Genomic DNA, 14,228 nt, shown 5'->3' with positions numbered 1-14,228 from the left:
ATTTACCCTTGCACTCCAAAGGGAGCAAGGAAAGGTTATCCAGCTGAACTCTCTTCTCAAATTTCCTACATCTCCTTTCTCTTCATCAAAGAGCAGGAAAGAGGAGGAGGAGGTGGCAAAGGTTGGCCAGATAGAGATTTTTCTAAACTGGGAAGAAACAATAACGTCCCACATTTGCAAGGGGCTTGCCGTTTCCCAGAGTGACACTTGCAATGGGGCCCCTTCCCCCACCTGATCCCTACCTAATTGCTAGGCCAGGACGCTGAGACAGAGAGTGAGGGGGAACCGGAGGTGGGACCGAGTTTCTCTTCTTTCCATTTAGGCTAACAATGACATTTCCCAAGCAGCTCGAGAAGGTAGCACTGCCCTGGGACTCCAGTGCAGAGTGTAGGGGTTGGAAGGGGACCACTTTTCCCTCCCCGTCCCGGCTTCTCTCCTGGGCATCAGCAAAGAGTCATGAGTGCGGAAGCTCAGGAAGAAGACACCGAATCCATCCTGTTGCTGGAGGACATCCAGAGGCGGCTTCGGAATGCCTTCCGCAGCCCCTACTCACCCCGGGGCATCCCGCAGTCACTGCCTGAGCCTGGGAAGCAGCAGCAGGAGCAGCAGCAGCAGCGCTACGAACGCTCTGGGAGTAGGGGCACGCTAGTGCTGGAGGAGCTGCGCAGGGCGCACATAGACCAAGACATTGCTTGGCTGCGGGTGGAACTGGTGAGCCCGGGCTGTGCTGGACTAGAGTCTTTCGCCTCTTGCCTTCTTTCTGGCTTCCCTTGTGCTTTCTTTTACTTTGCTTTTCTTCTGCCTCCCTGATCTTGTCTGTTTTCTCTTTTCCCAAGTTTTCTTTGGGGCATTTGGCTCCAAGTGTTTGGCTCTGTTGGATGGGCTCATACGTGAGTGGGGTTGTCAGGGCAGAAGAATAGCGTGTGTATGTGTGGGGGAATGGTGGAGGAGTGGCCTGACTTTACCCACAAGTCATTATCTTATCTTCTAGTCAACAGGTTAGCATGCCAACGAACCTCCAATCATTCTCCCATACCTACTCTTCCATCTTTTTGCCTCTGGAGGAAAAAATGGTAGAAAGATGCATGAATGCTATCTGGGTAATTGGTTATGTTCCTGACAGGCTTCAAGTCTTTTCTAGTCACACATTAACAAGGATCCTGAATTCAGAGCTGAAAGAGGACTTAAAAGTTTATTGGATTGAATTGAATAAGATTCCAGTAGAGTTAGGGCAAGTAGGTGCTTTAGCAGACAGAGTGGTAGACCTAGGGTCAGAAAGACCTGAGTTCAGATTCAACCATAGGTATTTACTGTGTGCCAAGGGTGGGATATGAACTCGTAATAATTAGTTGCATAGAACTTTAAGGTTAGCCAAATGCTTTATATGTGATATCATCTTTTGATCCTCACAATAACCCAGGGAGACATTGTTATCCCAATTTTACTTGCAACAATGGAGCTTATTAAAATAATAGCAATAGTTGTATTATAGTCCTAATTTTACAGTTGAGAAGCTGAGGCAAACAGAGATTAAGTGACTTGATCAATGTTACCTAGTTGGTGTCTGCAACTAAATTTTAACTTAAATGTACCTGGCTCTAGGTTCAGTGTTGTAGTCATTCTTATATAGTCATAGGGTCCTTCATGAGTGTATGAGAGTGCAGATATTTATGAACATTCTTTTAAGGCTTCAGTTATCAAAGTGTTGAACAAGGACCCCTGACAGTTCCCAAGACCTTTCAGGGGGTTCATGGGGTCAAAAATATTTTCATAATAATACACATTATTTATTTAATAATATATTCCTCTTTCCAACTATGTAACACCAGATTTTCTTCATATACTTCAACCAAAACAACAGATGGAATGTAGAACCAGATATGAGAATCCAGCTGTCTTCTATTAAGTTAGACATAAAAGGGATCTGTAGAAATATGTAAAACACTACATTTTTTTGTTTTAGAAAATATTGCCATTTTCCCATAAAAATATGTTATTTTTAATGTGCAATGGGTTTTATATTATTATTTTGAAATTAGTTAATACATAAATATTAAATTTTTTTCAGTTTTAATTTCTAATATGGTAAATATATATATATATATATGACCTATATAAATAAAAGCTCTTTAGGGTCTTCAAAAAAATTTAAGAGTGCAAAAGGATTCTGAAACCAAAAAGTTTGAAAGCCACTATTCTAAGGTATAGTTAAGTGTTTTAATTGAATAGTAAGAATTACTTAAACTCCTGAAGTCTCAAAGTTACAAGTAGTTTGAAATCTCCATGGGCCCACCATTATCTAGTATGGACACTGCTTCCTTTTTGAAGATGGGAATCCATTCAGATCATCTCCTTCTATGAGATTCTTATACATGATATTTCCCAAGTCCTCCAGAAAATATCTGTCACAGTGCTCAAAAGTCCTTCCTCAAGGTCTTTTAAAATTTCACTGGTACAATCAACAAACAAAACCCAGGATTCCCATCTTTTAGTCAGGGCTTTTTCTGCATGTCTGGGCATCTTCCTTTCCCATAGTCTATATCCATGATGATACATTTTACATCATTTCTTGCATGATGATAATGATAGTTAATTAATGATGCTCCTAATCACCATAAATTAAAAAAAAAAAATAAATGTCTCCTGTTTTCTTGCCTGGCTTCCTATAGCATTGCAGCAACAACGATGATGGTGGTGATAGCAGTAGTGTTTATAAATAGCATTTATCACTTAAAATTTACACAGCACTTTTCAAATATTATCTCATTCGATCCTCACAATAACACTGGGAAGTAGGTGCTATTATAAACTCCCATTTTAAAGATGAAGAAACTGAAATCAATTGTTAGTACTATGGTACATCTGTCTTATGTTCACCATGCATCTTTCTAGAGTTTGAATGTTCAGGTAACCCCCAGATATGTATCTTGTGGCCTCATAAGAATGAAGAATGAAAAAATAGTTTTCTGTGAACAAAAATTCATTACTAACAATTTCATTCATCAGCTACTTTTGCTTTCATTTCATTATTACTTTGGAAGTGATTCATAGGGATCATGGATCAAAAATTCAGTTGGAAGAGAATTTAGAGGTCACTAGTACAAATCCCTCATTTTATAGATGAAGAAATAGAGGCCAAAGAGTAGGTAGAGAAAGAAGGGGAGGGAAGGAGAGAAGAACAGAGAGAGAGAGAGAGAGAGAGAGAGAGACACTTTCCCAGGGTCACACAGATAGTGACAAAGCTGAGCTTGAACCCATATCCTCTGACTCCAAATCCAATGTTCTTTCCATTGCACCTTTTTTATTTTTGCTGATGTAAAAAGAAATCCTTAGAGTCAGTAGGAAAGATATAACTAAAGAGTAAATAGAACAATGATTTTACCACATATCTTATTCATATCCTCCAAATGAACTCTTTATCTTATTCATCTTGCACAGAATCATTCTTCTTAATGGTTTTCTTCAACTAATATAATTATCTTTCTGGTTGTTTTCCCCCCTGCTCCTAGTTAGAGATGCGTTTCCAGAACCAGCAGCTTGCCAGAACTTTGTTGGATTTAAACTTGGAAATGCAGCAACTGAAGATTGAAAATGAACTTTCTGGAGTTTCTGAATGTCCATCCCTGGGAAAGACCACTATGAGCTCAGAATAAATAAGTATATGTCAGGAAACATAAAGTCCAAAGATAAACTATACTATCCACAAATGACTGACAAACATAATGAACAAGATGTGCGAGCTTCCAAGGGAGAGAATAATATGAGAAGCAATCAGGAAATGAAAGTAAAAAGAAAATCAATAGTACATGGGAAGAAAATGCTGTCCATTTACATCTTGAAAGGTTCAAAGGAAAATAGAGAAGAAAAGAATGTGGACCAGATTTGGTTTGCTTTGGTTTCTTTTTCCAAGCATCCCCTACAAATTTCTTTCATTTTTTTGCTAATTTAACTGCCCCAAACCACTTCAGATTTCAGGAGTAGTTCCCATAGTTGGTTATTAAATAAATTAAATATTAAAAAAATAAATTTAAAAAATCATCATATTTTAGAGAGTTGAAATATTTCTTCTAATTGAATGAATATACATTTAAAATACATCCTTACAACTCTGCATCCTTTTCTAAAAATACACATTTTTCTTTCCATTAAAAAGGTTAAATAGTTTAATATAAAAATCAAAAGATGTCTATAAACCCAAGTATATACTCTATCTTAAAAAGGTACACACATGTATATCAATGAACAAAAGCTACTAGGGTACTTAGAATATATGTAACTTTAATAGATGATAAAAATGGTGTTTTTTTCTTTAGCATTTTATTTTTTTCCTTCAATTACATGAAAAAACAATTTTTAATCTTCATTAAATAAAGTTTGAACCAAATTCTCCCTCTCTTCCCTCTTCTTCAAGATGGTAAGCAATCTGATATGGATTTTACATATGCAGTTATGTAAAGCATTTTTCTATATTAGTCATTTTGTGGAAGAGAACTGGAATGAACAAAAAATAGTGAAGAAAAATATAGTATTGAAAGAAATATAGAAGAAATGAAATATAGTATGTCTTAGTCTGCATTCAGACTTTATCAGTTCTTTCTCTGTAGACAGACGGCATTTTTCATCAAGAAATTGGGGATTGTGCTTGCTTCAGCAGCACATACATTAAAAAAGAAATTGGGGATTATCTTAGATCACTATTGCTAAGAAAAGCTAAGTCATTAGCAATTGTTTATCATATAAAATTGCTGTTAACTGTGTACAATGTTTTCCTGGTTCTTATCACTTCACTCTGCAGCTTTGTTCATGTAGGTGTTTACTAGGTTTTTCTGAAATCATCCTTATCATTTCTTATAGCACAATAGACATTACCATCATATACTACAATTTATTTGGCTATTCCCCACTTGCTGGACATCCCCTCAATTTCCAGTTCTTTGCCATAATAAAAAGAGCTACTATGAAGTCCTTTTTCTTAAAAAAAATTTCTTTGGGATATAGAACTAGAAGTAGTATTGCTAGATCAAAGAGTATGCATAGTTGATTTTGTTTTTAACTTTACCTTTCATCTTAGAATCAATACTGTGTTGTGTATTGGTTCCTAGGCAGAAGAACAGTAAGGGCTAGGCAATGGGGGTTAAGTGACTTGCCCAGAGTCACACAACTGGTAAGTGTCTGAGGCTAGATTTGAATTTAGGATCTCCTGTCTCTAGACCTGGCTCTCAAACCACTGAACCACCCAACTGCCCCCTGTGCATACTTTTAAAGCTCTTGGGTACAATTCTAAGTAATTCTCCAGAATATTTGGATCAGTCTACAACTCCACTAACAGTGTATTTGCATCCCAATTTTCCCACATCCCCTCCAACATTTATTATTTTTACTTTTTCTGTCATATTAGCCAATCTGATAGGTGTGAGATGGTACTCAGCATTGCTTTAATTTGCATTTCTCTAATTGAGAGATTTAGAGCATTTTCCTATCTGACTATAGATAACCTTGTTTTTTTTTTCATCTGAAAACTGTCTGTTTATATCCTTTGCCCATTTATCAATTGGGAAATGATTTGTGTCTTTAGAAATTTGACTCAGTTCTCTATACATTTGAGAAATAAGACCTTTATCAGAAATACTTGCTAGAACCTTCCCTCCCCAGGTTTCTGTTCTTTTGCTTTCTAATCTTGGTTGCATTGGTTTTGTTTGTGTAAAACCTTTTTAGTTTAATATAATCACAATTCTCCATTTTATATTCTATAATGCTCTTTATCTCTTGTTTGGTTTTAAATTCTTCTCTTATCTATACATTTAACAAATAAACTATTCATGCACCCTTAAGATATTAATGGCAGCACCCTATATGTCTAAATCATAGATCTATTAAAAAAACCAAACACCCCTATCTTTTGCCTTAGTAGCAATACTATGTATTGATTTAAAACAAACAAACAAACAAAACTCTTACCTTTCATCTTAGAATCAACACTTTGTATTGGTTCCAAGGTAGAAGAGTGGCTTTAGTGGTTAAGTGTTTTGCTCTGGGTCACACAGCTAGGAAGTTTCTGAGGTCAGATCTGAACCCAGACCTCTCATCTCTGAGCCTGGCTCCCAGTTCACTGAATCACTTAACTGCCCCTGGCTATCACTTTTTCATCACAAATCTGTCAACAGTTTTATGACTCAACTTTTCCAAAGCATCACAAAAGTCTTGATACTTTCAGAACAATCTAGACCCATTAGATGAACTCATTGATATTGATGAATCCGAGTCACAGATTTTGAATAAATTTCAGGAGAGTCCTCTAGAAGTGAGGAGATAGCTTTTCCTTATGATGGCTTCATGTAACCATTTTCACCTTATCATGGTATAAGATATGAAATGCTGGTCTGTACCTAGACTCTGCCATCCCCCAATTTACAAAGCAGTTTTTTGTCAAATAGTGATTTCTAATCCTCAAAGCTTGGATCTGTGGGTTTCTTAAAGTAATCAAAAACAGATCTGGCTCACTTGTCTATCTTTTGCTTTGTTCTTTCATTCCTTTCCTCCTTCTTTCTTTCTTCTTCCCTTTGCCTCCCTCCTTTCTTTCTTCCCTCTCCCCCCACCTTCTTACCTGTCTGCCTCTCTCCCTCCCTCCCTCTTTTCTCTAATTATAATTATTACGTGTGTGTGGGATTTGGGGGAGTTGTTACTCCTAGGTTAAATTAATAATTGTTGTCCTCAATTACTATAGTGATGATGCTTAGATCATAGAATTTTCAATATAGAAAAGATCTTAGAAACCATCTAGTCCAGACTATTATCACTTTCCTCCCCAAAGAACCCCCAAAGTAATATATCTGACAAATGGTCATCTACCCTCTGTTTGAAGAATTTCTAATTCCTCTTGAGGTATCGTATTTCACTTTTGGACAGTTCGGTTAGTAATTTTTTTTTAATGATATCAAGTTTGAAGTGACCTCTTTGCAGCTTTTGTCCATTCCTCCTGATTCTGTTCACTGGGGTAAAAAAGAATAAGAGGACATAGATTTGAATACAAACCCAGTAACTACTTGGATGACCTTTGGCTGGCCACTTAATTTTGGGGGACCTTAATTTTCTTATATTTACTCTTTCATGAATTAGAAGACCTTTAAAGTCCCAATTTCATTCTCCATCAATTATTTTTATAATCCTAAATCATATCCCTCTTCCTCAAATAGCCCATCAAAAGTTGGAAGATCTTATTCCCCCTTGAATCTTCACCAGGAGAGCTAGAAAGGATCATCACCTTTCTTTAATAGCATTAGCTCAAATATATATAGTGTTTTCAGTTTACATTTGGATCAGTTAGGTGATGTATTGCCACCATTTTACAGAGGGGGAAACAGATTTAAAGATGTTAAGTGACTAGTCCACCATTAAAAATACTAATGGATAAAATTTATGTGAGATTTTAAAGTTTGAAAATGCTCTACATATACAAAATCTTTTAGATCTCACAAAAAATCTTGTGAACAAAGTATTGTATATTATTGCAATACTCCTTATTACACAGGAGAGGAAACAGACTTTGAGAAGTTATATAGTTTACTCTTGTTCACCCAACTAGTGTGGCAAGATTTGAATACAAGTCCAAGGTTAGCCTTCCACCCATTGTATCACAGAGTTAGCACTTTTTCCACCTGTAAAATGGATGCATGACTAGATGCTCTTTGCTTATGGCAATTGGTTTCTAAGAATAAGATGGTGGATCAAATTCTAGCTGATGAATTACCTGGCTCCTAGAGGTGCAAAGAGGATGAGAACCTAGCTTAGTTTGCCAATTATTTTATGGCCTTTGGCTAGAAGAAATTTGTCATTCTTTACATAAACTGAGACCTTTCTCAAGAAGGATCTTAAATCAAAGAATAAACTATAAGCTTCTCCCCTCCTCCCTACTCCAATTTCTAGCACCTCTTCCCTATTAAAACAATTGATACATTTTCCAGGAGATTATTCTCAGTAAAAGGTGTACCTTCTTTCCAAGTAGTTGGTATTTGCTGCCAACATGTATAGATCTTTGTGATTAGAATTCATGTGAGGTAATCAGTTTTGAGGACATGTAAGTAATTAACACTAAGTAATTCAGATCAACAGTTTGACTTTGTGGATACTGTATTATATTTTAGGATTGAAGTTCTCTGGCATGGAAAAAGTCATTAGGATAATTTCATTGATGCCCTTTAAAAAATATCATTTATTTCTGCATATACACTCCTCTCTCTCCCATTGAACTCTCACATATGACAAAGAATAAGAGTGGAGGGAAAAAAAAAACACTACAGTGATTGCATTTGTGTATACAATATTTTGTCCTTATAGTCCCTAGTCTATATTGACAGGATAAATTTAAATAGAGGTATATTAAGCAATCTGTTCCCTGTGATCATTCTTGATTTATGAATGAGGTTTTTTTTGTTGCTGGTTGGTTTGCTTTTATTAAGTGTGCCTTGTTTTGGACTTTTCCAACTATAATTTTTGATAGAGGAAGTTTAAAAAATGTTCTTTTGTTTGGGGGTAGTCATTCTTAGATCTACTGTTGGTGCTGTGGCTTCATTTGCCAGGGACCTTGCCCTGTGCTATAAATCTAGCAAAATGGAAATACAATAAAAGCTTTTTCTTCAGAGCATGAGAGTTAATTTCAAGCATTTTAATCTACATTTCACCATTAAATAAATTGTATGATGAATATGATATTTTCTATATTTTAGTAACAGAAAAATGAGCTTCCTTTCTTTCCTAAAATTTTCTTACACTCAGCTGTGTGACCCCAGGCGAGTCACTTGACCCCCATTGCCTAGTCCTTACCACTCTTCTGTCTTGGAGCCAATATACAGTATTGACTCCAAGACAGAAGGTAAGGGTTTTTAAAAATATATTAAAAAATAAATAAATAAAATTTTCTTGCAAATACTTTTCAGCTGTTTAGTTTTAAGATGTTACCGATTTTAGGGTAGAAAGTGGAGGGGCAACAGGGGAATTAAAGGATGTACTTTCAATTGCTAACTTTTCCTCCTTTGAGTTACCTTTTAAATAAACTAGAGGGACAGTGTGACATCTTAAATAAGTGGGAGATAAAAGGAACCCAGTCATTACCATGAGGATACTAGGGAAAGTCAGGAAAGGGAAAATCATGGTAATCAAAATGGTAGGCAGTTAGTTCTTCAGAAAAGCAGAGAAAGGAAAGTATTCAAAATAATGGTGGACATAGAGTGTTACAATAGGAGAAACAAATAGTTTAGTGAGAAAGATAGGGTGTTTAGATTTCTTAGAAGATACATTCTCTTTCAACTCTTCAATTGGAGGTGGGAGGGACAGGAAGAAATCAACTGGAGCAGAGAAATACCAGTCTCTGTGTTTCCTGCTATATAGCACTTTTTGCAACACCTAGATGAAAGTGGTAATGAGAAATGGCCTCCCAAGGTTCCTTCCAGCTTTAAAAGCTGGGGTTGTGTTCAAGAAAAGAATCAATTGAAATAACCAGAACACGAATCTCTACTTTTCTTAGCATAAACTACTTTTTTTTTTTAAACTCTCTTACCTTCTGTTTTAGAGTTGAAAATGTAGAAGAGCAGCAAGGACTAGGCAGTCAGGGTTAAGAGACTTGCCCAGGTTCACATAACTAAGGAAGTGTCTGAGACCAAATCTGAACCCAGCTCCTTCGGATTCCAGGCCTGGTTCTCTATCCGTTGTGCTATCTAGATGCTCTCTTACTTTTTAGTTTTAGATCCAGACCTATGATTTCAATGACGTGAGAAATTCTTGGTGCAGCAACATTGCTTACTAATGCAAATTATTAACCACCCTGCTACTTACAGTCCTGGAAAAATTCCTAGATCACTAATAGGTTAATTGATTTGCTCAGGTTCACAAAGCCAAGTGGGAGTCAGAGGAGAAACATAAACCCAGATCCTTTTGACTCCAAGGCCATCTTTTAAAATATCAAGCCATGTTACCTCTTTTACAAAAAACCCAAAAACCAAAAACACAAGTAAATGAATGAATAAGGTTTAGCAAAATGATTTCCAAATATTATCTTATTTAATTTTCACAAAACAACCCTATGAAATCGGGAGAGCTTCAAGTATCATTATTACCCGGAAGGGCTTATCAGAAGGATTAGGGATGATTCTCAAGACTAACTCTGGAAGGCTAATTTCTCTTTTTGGTACATTACTCCTTTCTGGAGTAATGATCAGAAAACCTTTAGGTATAGTTAAGGTTTAACTTGTGTCTAGGTTTCCCCAAATGCGGTTATAGGAGCCCAGCCCTCAAGAAGTAACATATATGGGAAAGTCAGTTTTTATTGTACTCTACTGAAGACACAATTAGTCAATTGCACCCCATAAACAGATAAACACATAAAACACTGAAATGGACCATCAATTCCTCTGAGAAGAGCCCTGAAATTGGGGTTGCCATTGAAGCAATTCTTGGACATTCTAGTTTATCCCTAACTCTTCTACAGGGTTCTACACAGTCCCTCCTAGATCATTGTTATCACCCAGGGGTTTAGATTGCCCCACAAGGCAAGTACACTTTGGGGCTGCTGAACTATCTATTTTCTATCAAATCTGCACTGTCTGAATAATTTGTTGCTCATTATTTCTGCCTCCAAACCCTCCCCAAAGTCCCCATCATTCTTCTAGTCACCCAAGTATGTAACCTTGGAGGCATCATTGACTCCTCATACTCCTTTACTGTTCAAATTAGTTGCTAACAGTTACAGTTTCTACATCCTTAATATCTCTTGGCAGTGGGAATTCTTCCTTTTTCCTTCTATATGTCACTCCCCTGGTTTAGCCCCTCATCAATTCTTGCCTATTCTATTTCAGCACTCCTAATGAGTTTCCTTGAATTCAGTGTTTCCCCTCCAATTCTCCTCAACATAGATGCCAATTTGATATCTTTAAAACACTGATCTGACTATGTCACTCAAGCAGATCCAGTGGCTTTTTATTTCTTCCAATACTATTAATAATAATAATAGTATCATTCTGCTTAATAATATTCTGTTGATTCTTCTGTTAGATAAATCAGATCTCTAAATAGACTGCATGGATTCAGAATATAATTTATGTGTGTGTTGAAGTAAAATTTAACAGCAATAAATTCTCAGAAAGGCTTCTTATTTTATAGATATAAAGGAATTAACAACAATAATAGTAATAACTAACACATGATGTTATTATTCCCATTTTACAGATGAAAACAAGGAGAGTCTAAGTGACTTGCCCAGGGTCACACAGCTAATAAATGTCTGAAGGCAGATTTGAATGTAGGTCTTCCTGATTCCAGGCTCAGCACTTTATCCATTACACTACCTAGCTCCCCCTAAAAATAATAAAATGGGGACTTCTCTACAAACTACCTTCCCAGAACTAGTACATAATATTTACTCTCTTTTGCTCACTTTATATTTCAGCCAAAGTAACTTTGCTAACTCTTCCTAGAAAATAACATTCCTTCTCCTGCCTGGAATACATCTACAAGTCTGGATTCATTCCCTCCTCACCTTCAGCCCAGAATTCCTGGTTTCCTTGAAGATTGGACTCAAATGCCATCTACTAAAGAAAGTCTATTCTGTTCCCCAAAGTCACTAGAACCCTCTCTCTTCAGAAATTAGCTTGAATCTACAAAGTAGACAGCTAGTCCAGCAGAGTATTAGGTTTGAACTCAGGAAAACTGAGTTCAGTTACTACTTCTGAAATTTATTTCAGAATTTCAAAATTTTGTGTGACTGTGGACAAATCATCTAACCTGTCTTACCCTTAGTTTTCTCATTGGTGAAATGAAGACTCAATGGCCATTAAATCTAAATCTATGACTCTGATCCTTTGTATACATACATACATATATATGTATTTATATATAATTTATTAAAAAAAAAAGAAAACTCTTACCTTCATCTTTGAATTGATATTAAGTATTGTATTGCTTATAAGGCAGAAGCAATAAGTAGTAAAGGCTGGGCAATGGGGCTTAATTGTCTTGCCCAGGGTCACATAGCTAGGAAGTGTCTGAGGCCAGATATGAACCCAGGACCTCCCATCTCTATGCCTGGTTCTCAATCCCCTGAGTCACTTAACTGCCCCTGGCTATCTCTTTTTCATCACAAATATGTCAACAGGTTTTATGAATTAAGTTTTCCAAAGCATCACAAAAGGCTTAATACTTTCAGAACAATCTAGTCCCATTAGAAGAACTCAGATATTGATGGATCAGTCACAGCTTTTGGATCAGATTCAGGAGAGTCCTCTAGAAGAAATTGGGAGATAGATTCTCCATATGATGGCTTATTGGTCCATTGGCCATCGGCCATCAGTCAAATGTCACAGATGAACCATGAGGTAAACAAGTTCTGTGTTTCAACAAGCCCCAGCTATAATGAAATCAATTTATTCCTAGTAGAGTTTGCTAGAGACAGAGAGTGGTACATTTAGTTCTCTAGGGCATTTCAGGTCATCTACTGAGACACTCTGTGCCTCTGCTTGATAGCTGGTTAGAGGCATAATAGCTACCTGTTTTAGTGCACCCAAACAGGACCTACAAGTTGGGATTTAGGTCCTACTACAAACTTAAACAGACACACACACACACATACACACACACACACACAACACAACCCTTACCTTCTGTCTCAGAATCAATATTAAGTATTGATTCCAAGGTAGAAGAACAGTAAGGGCTGGGCAATGGGAATTAAGTGACTTTCCCAGGGTCACATAGTCAGGAAGTAGCTGAGGTTATTTTGAACCCAGGATCTCCCATCTAGCTGCCCCAAGAGAATACATTTCAAGCATGAAGGACAGACTCTGCAAAGATCAGAGAAATGAAGATGGAGTGGGGTGTGTGTATATATCAAAGACTTCTGGCAGGGAAGTATTATGTAAGAAGAGTGGAAAAGTAGAAAGTGGCCAGACATCATAATATCACTCACCTCTCAGGGTTGTTGTGAAGACCAGATGATATAATAACCTTCTAACCCTCCTTAGACATAAATCATGCAGAATACAGAGAAGAGAGAATTGACACAAGGACAACAGCAGGAACAGCTGGCTCCTGGGAGTCTGGCAAAATTTGCCTTGGACTTAGGGCTGCCCTTGTGCCTGGCTTTTTCACATTCATTGTAGTTCTTTATGACTGTTTGACACTCTGCCTCCTATTCATGTGCTCTGTCACTGGCCTTGTTCAGGAATTGGACTCTCAGGGTCTCAGATGCTTCCCCTGATCAGTAATACCCAGCCACCTACAGCACGGCACTGACAGTTAAGCAATTCCCTGTCACCCCTGGATATCTGTCTGCATCCTCTCTGCAACCACGAGAAAAATGTCATATTTGCACTTCAGGGAAAAAAGAAAATGACTCAAAACTTTGTATTTATTTATTTATTTTTGTAGTAGAAAGTTCTAGAATCTAGTGAAGGACTGAATAATATCAGCTTTCACTGCAGGGGCTATCTCCACATATTTAGTGCTTGGTAAGACTGGAATTTAAGGGTCTACTGGATTGCTACATGGGTCCCACCTTACAGGCGACCCTCTAAAAAGCTATCCCAGATTTGAGGTATTTTGTGGGTTAGTCATTCAATCAAACTCATAACTCATGAGGTTCCAAACAATGTGTGTTTTTTTCCAGAAAGACAAGAGGACATGTTCAAAGTAAGAGACTTTAACAAAAATCAAATACCATGCAAAAATGAATGATAAAAAATATCCCTATGTGTGAAAAACTATATTATTCTTCAAAGAGTTCCATAGCACCTGTGAGGAAGGGGATATTCAGGAATATACATATGGTCAGTACACATATCATTGGGTGTCCCATGTCTCATGATTAAAATTCTCTGGAGACTGTATATTAATTTGTAACTATTTATTATGTGCAGATAGAATTCTCTCCCCAAGGATCATTGACCCAGCTCATCTTACCCAGCCTCCCATTTGTGAGCTATGCTGTGTGAATGCTGCATGAATGGATAGATGTGAATGCACATGTGTGGGAGGGACAGAGGAGAAAAATTTTGGTGTGGCACCACCATCTTCCCCTTCTTCTCAAAATGCGGTTGAGGAGACTGACTGTGCACCAACCAGAGGAAAAATTCATAAATGTGGTCAGTTAGGTTAGAAAATTAGGCTTTATACTTCTATCCTTTTTATTTTTCTACTTTAAGTGATTATTAATAAAACTCTATGGAAAACTAAGAACTTGGAGT

General features: G+C 37.0%; 1 protein-coding gene across 1 annotated transcript; it reads left to right on the top strand.

The window, feature by feature from the left end:
• Positions 1–201: 201 nt before the first annotated feature.
• AARD (alanine and arginine rich domain containing protein) lies at positions 202–4,128 on the top strand. The gene is made up of 2 exons (XM_007488244.2): positions 202–711; positions 3,510–4,128. Exons 1-2 carry the CDS (start codon positions 457–459, stop codon positions 3,651–3,653), a joined length of 399 nt encoding a protein of 132 aa, XP_007488306.1. The 5' UTR covers positions 202–456; the 3' UTR covers positions 3,654–4,128.
• Positions 4,129–14,228: the final 10,100 nt, after the last annotated feature.

This window comes from Monodelphis domestica, chromosome 3 (assembly GCF_027887165.1).
Source record: "Monodelphis domestica isolate mMonDom1 chromosome 3, mMonDom1.pri, whole genome shotgun sequence".
In the NCBI taxonomy this organism is placed as follows: Eukaryota; Metazoa; Chordata; class Mammalia; order Didelphimorphia; family Didelphidae; genus Monodelphis; species Monodelphis domestica.
The sequence above is the reverse complement of the archived record's forward strand: the minus strand, read 5'-3'. Positions and strand labels throughout refer to the sequence as shown.

Excerpts from the sequence above, each read along its gene's own strand:
- AARD (XM_007488244.2), top strand. The coding sequence starts at position 457 with ATGAGTGCGGAAGCTCAGGAAGAAGACACCGAATCCATCCTGTTGCTG. Across the intron at positions 712-3,509 it reads CTTGGCTGCGGGTGGAACTG|TTAGAGATGCGTTTCCAGAA; the intron begins GTGAGCCCGGGC and ends CCCTGCTCCTAG.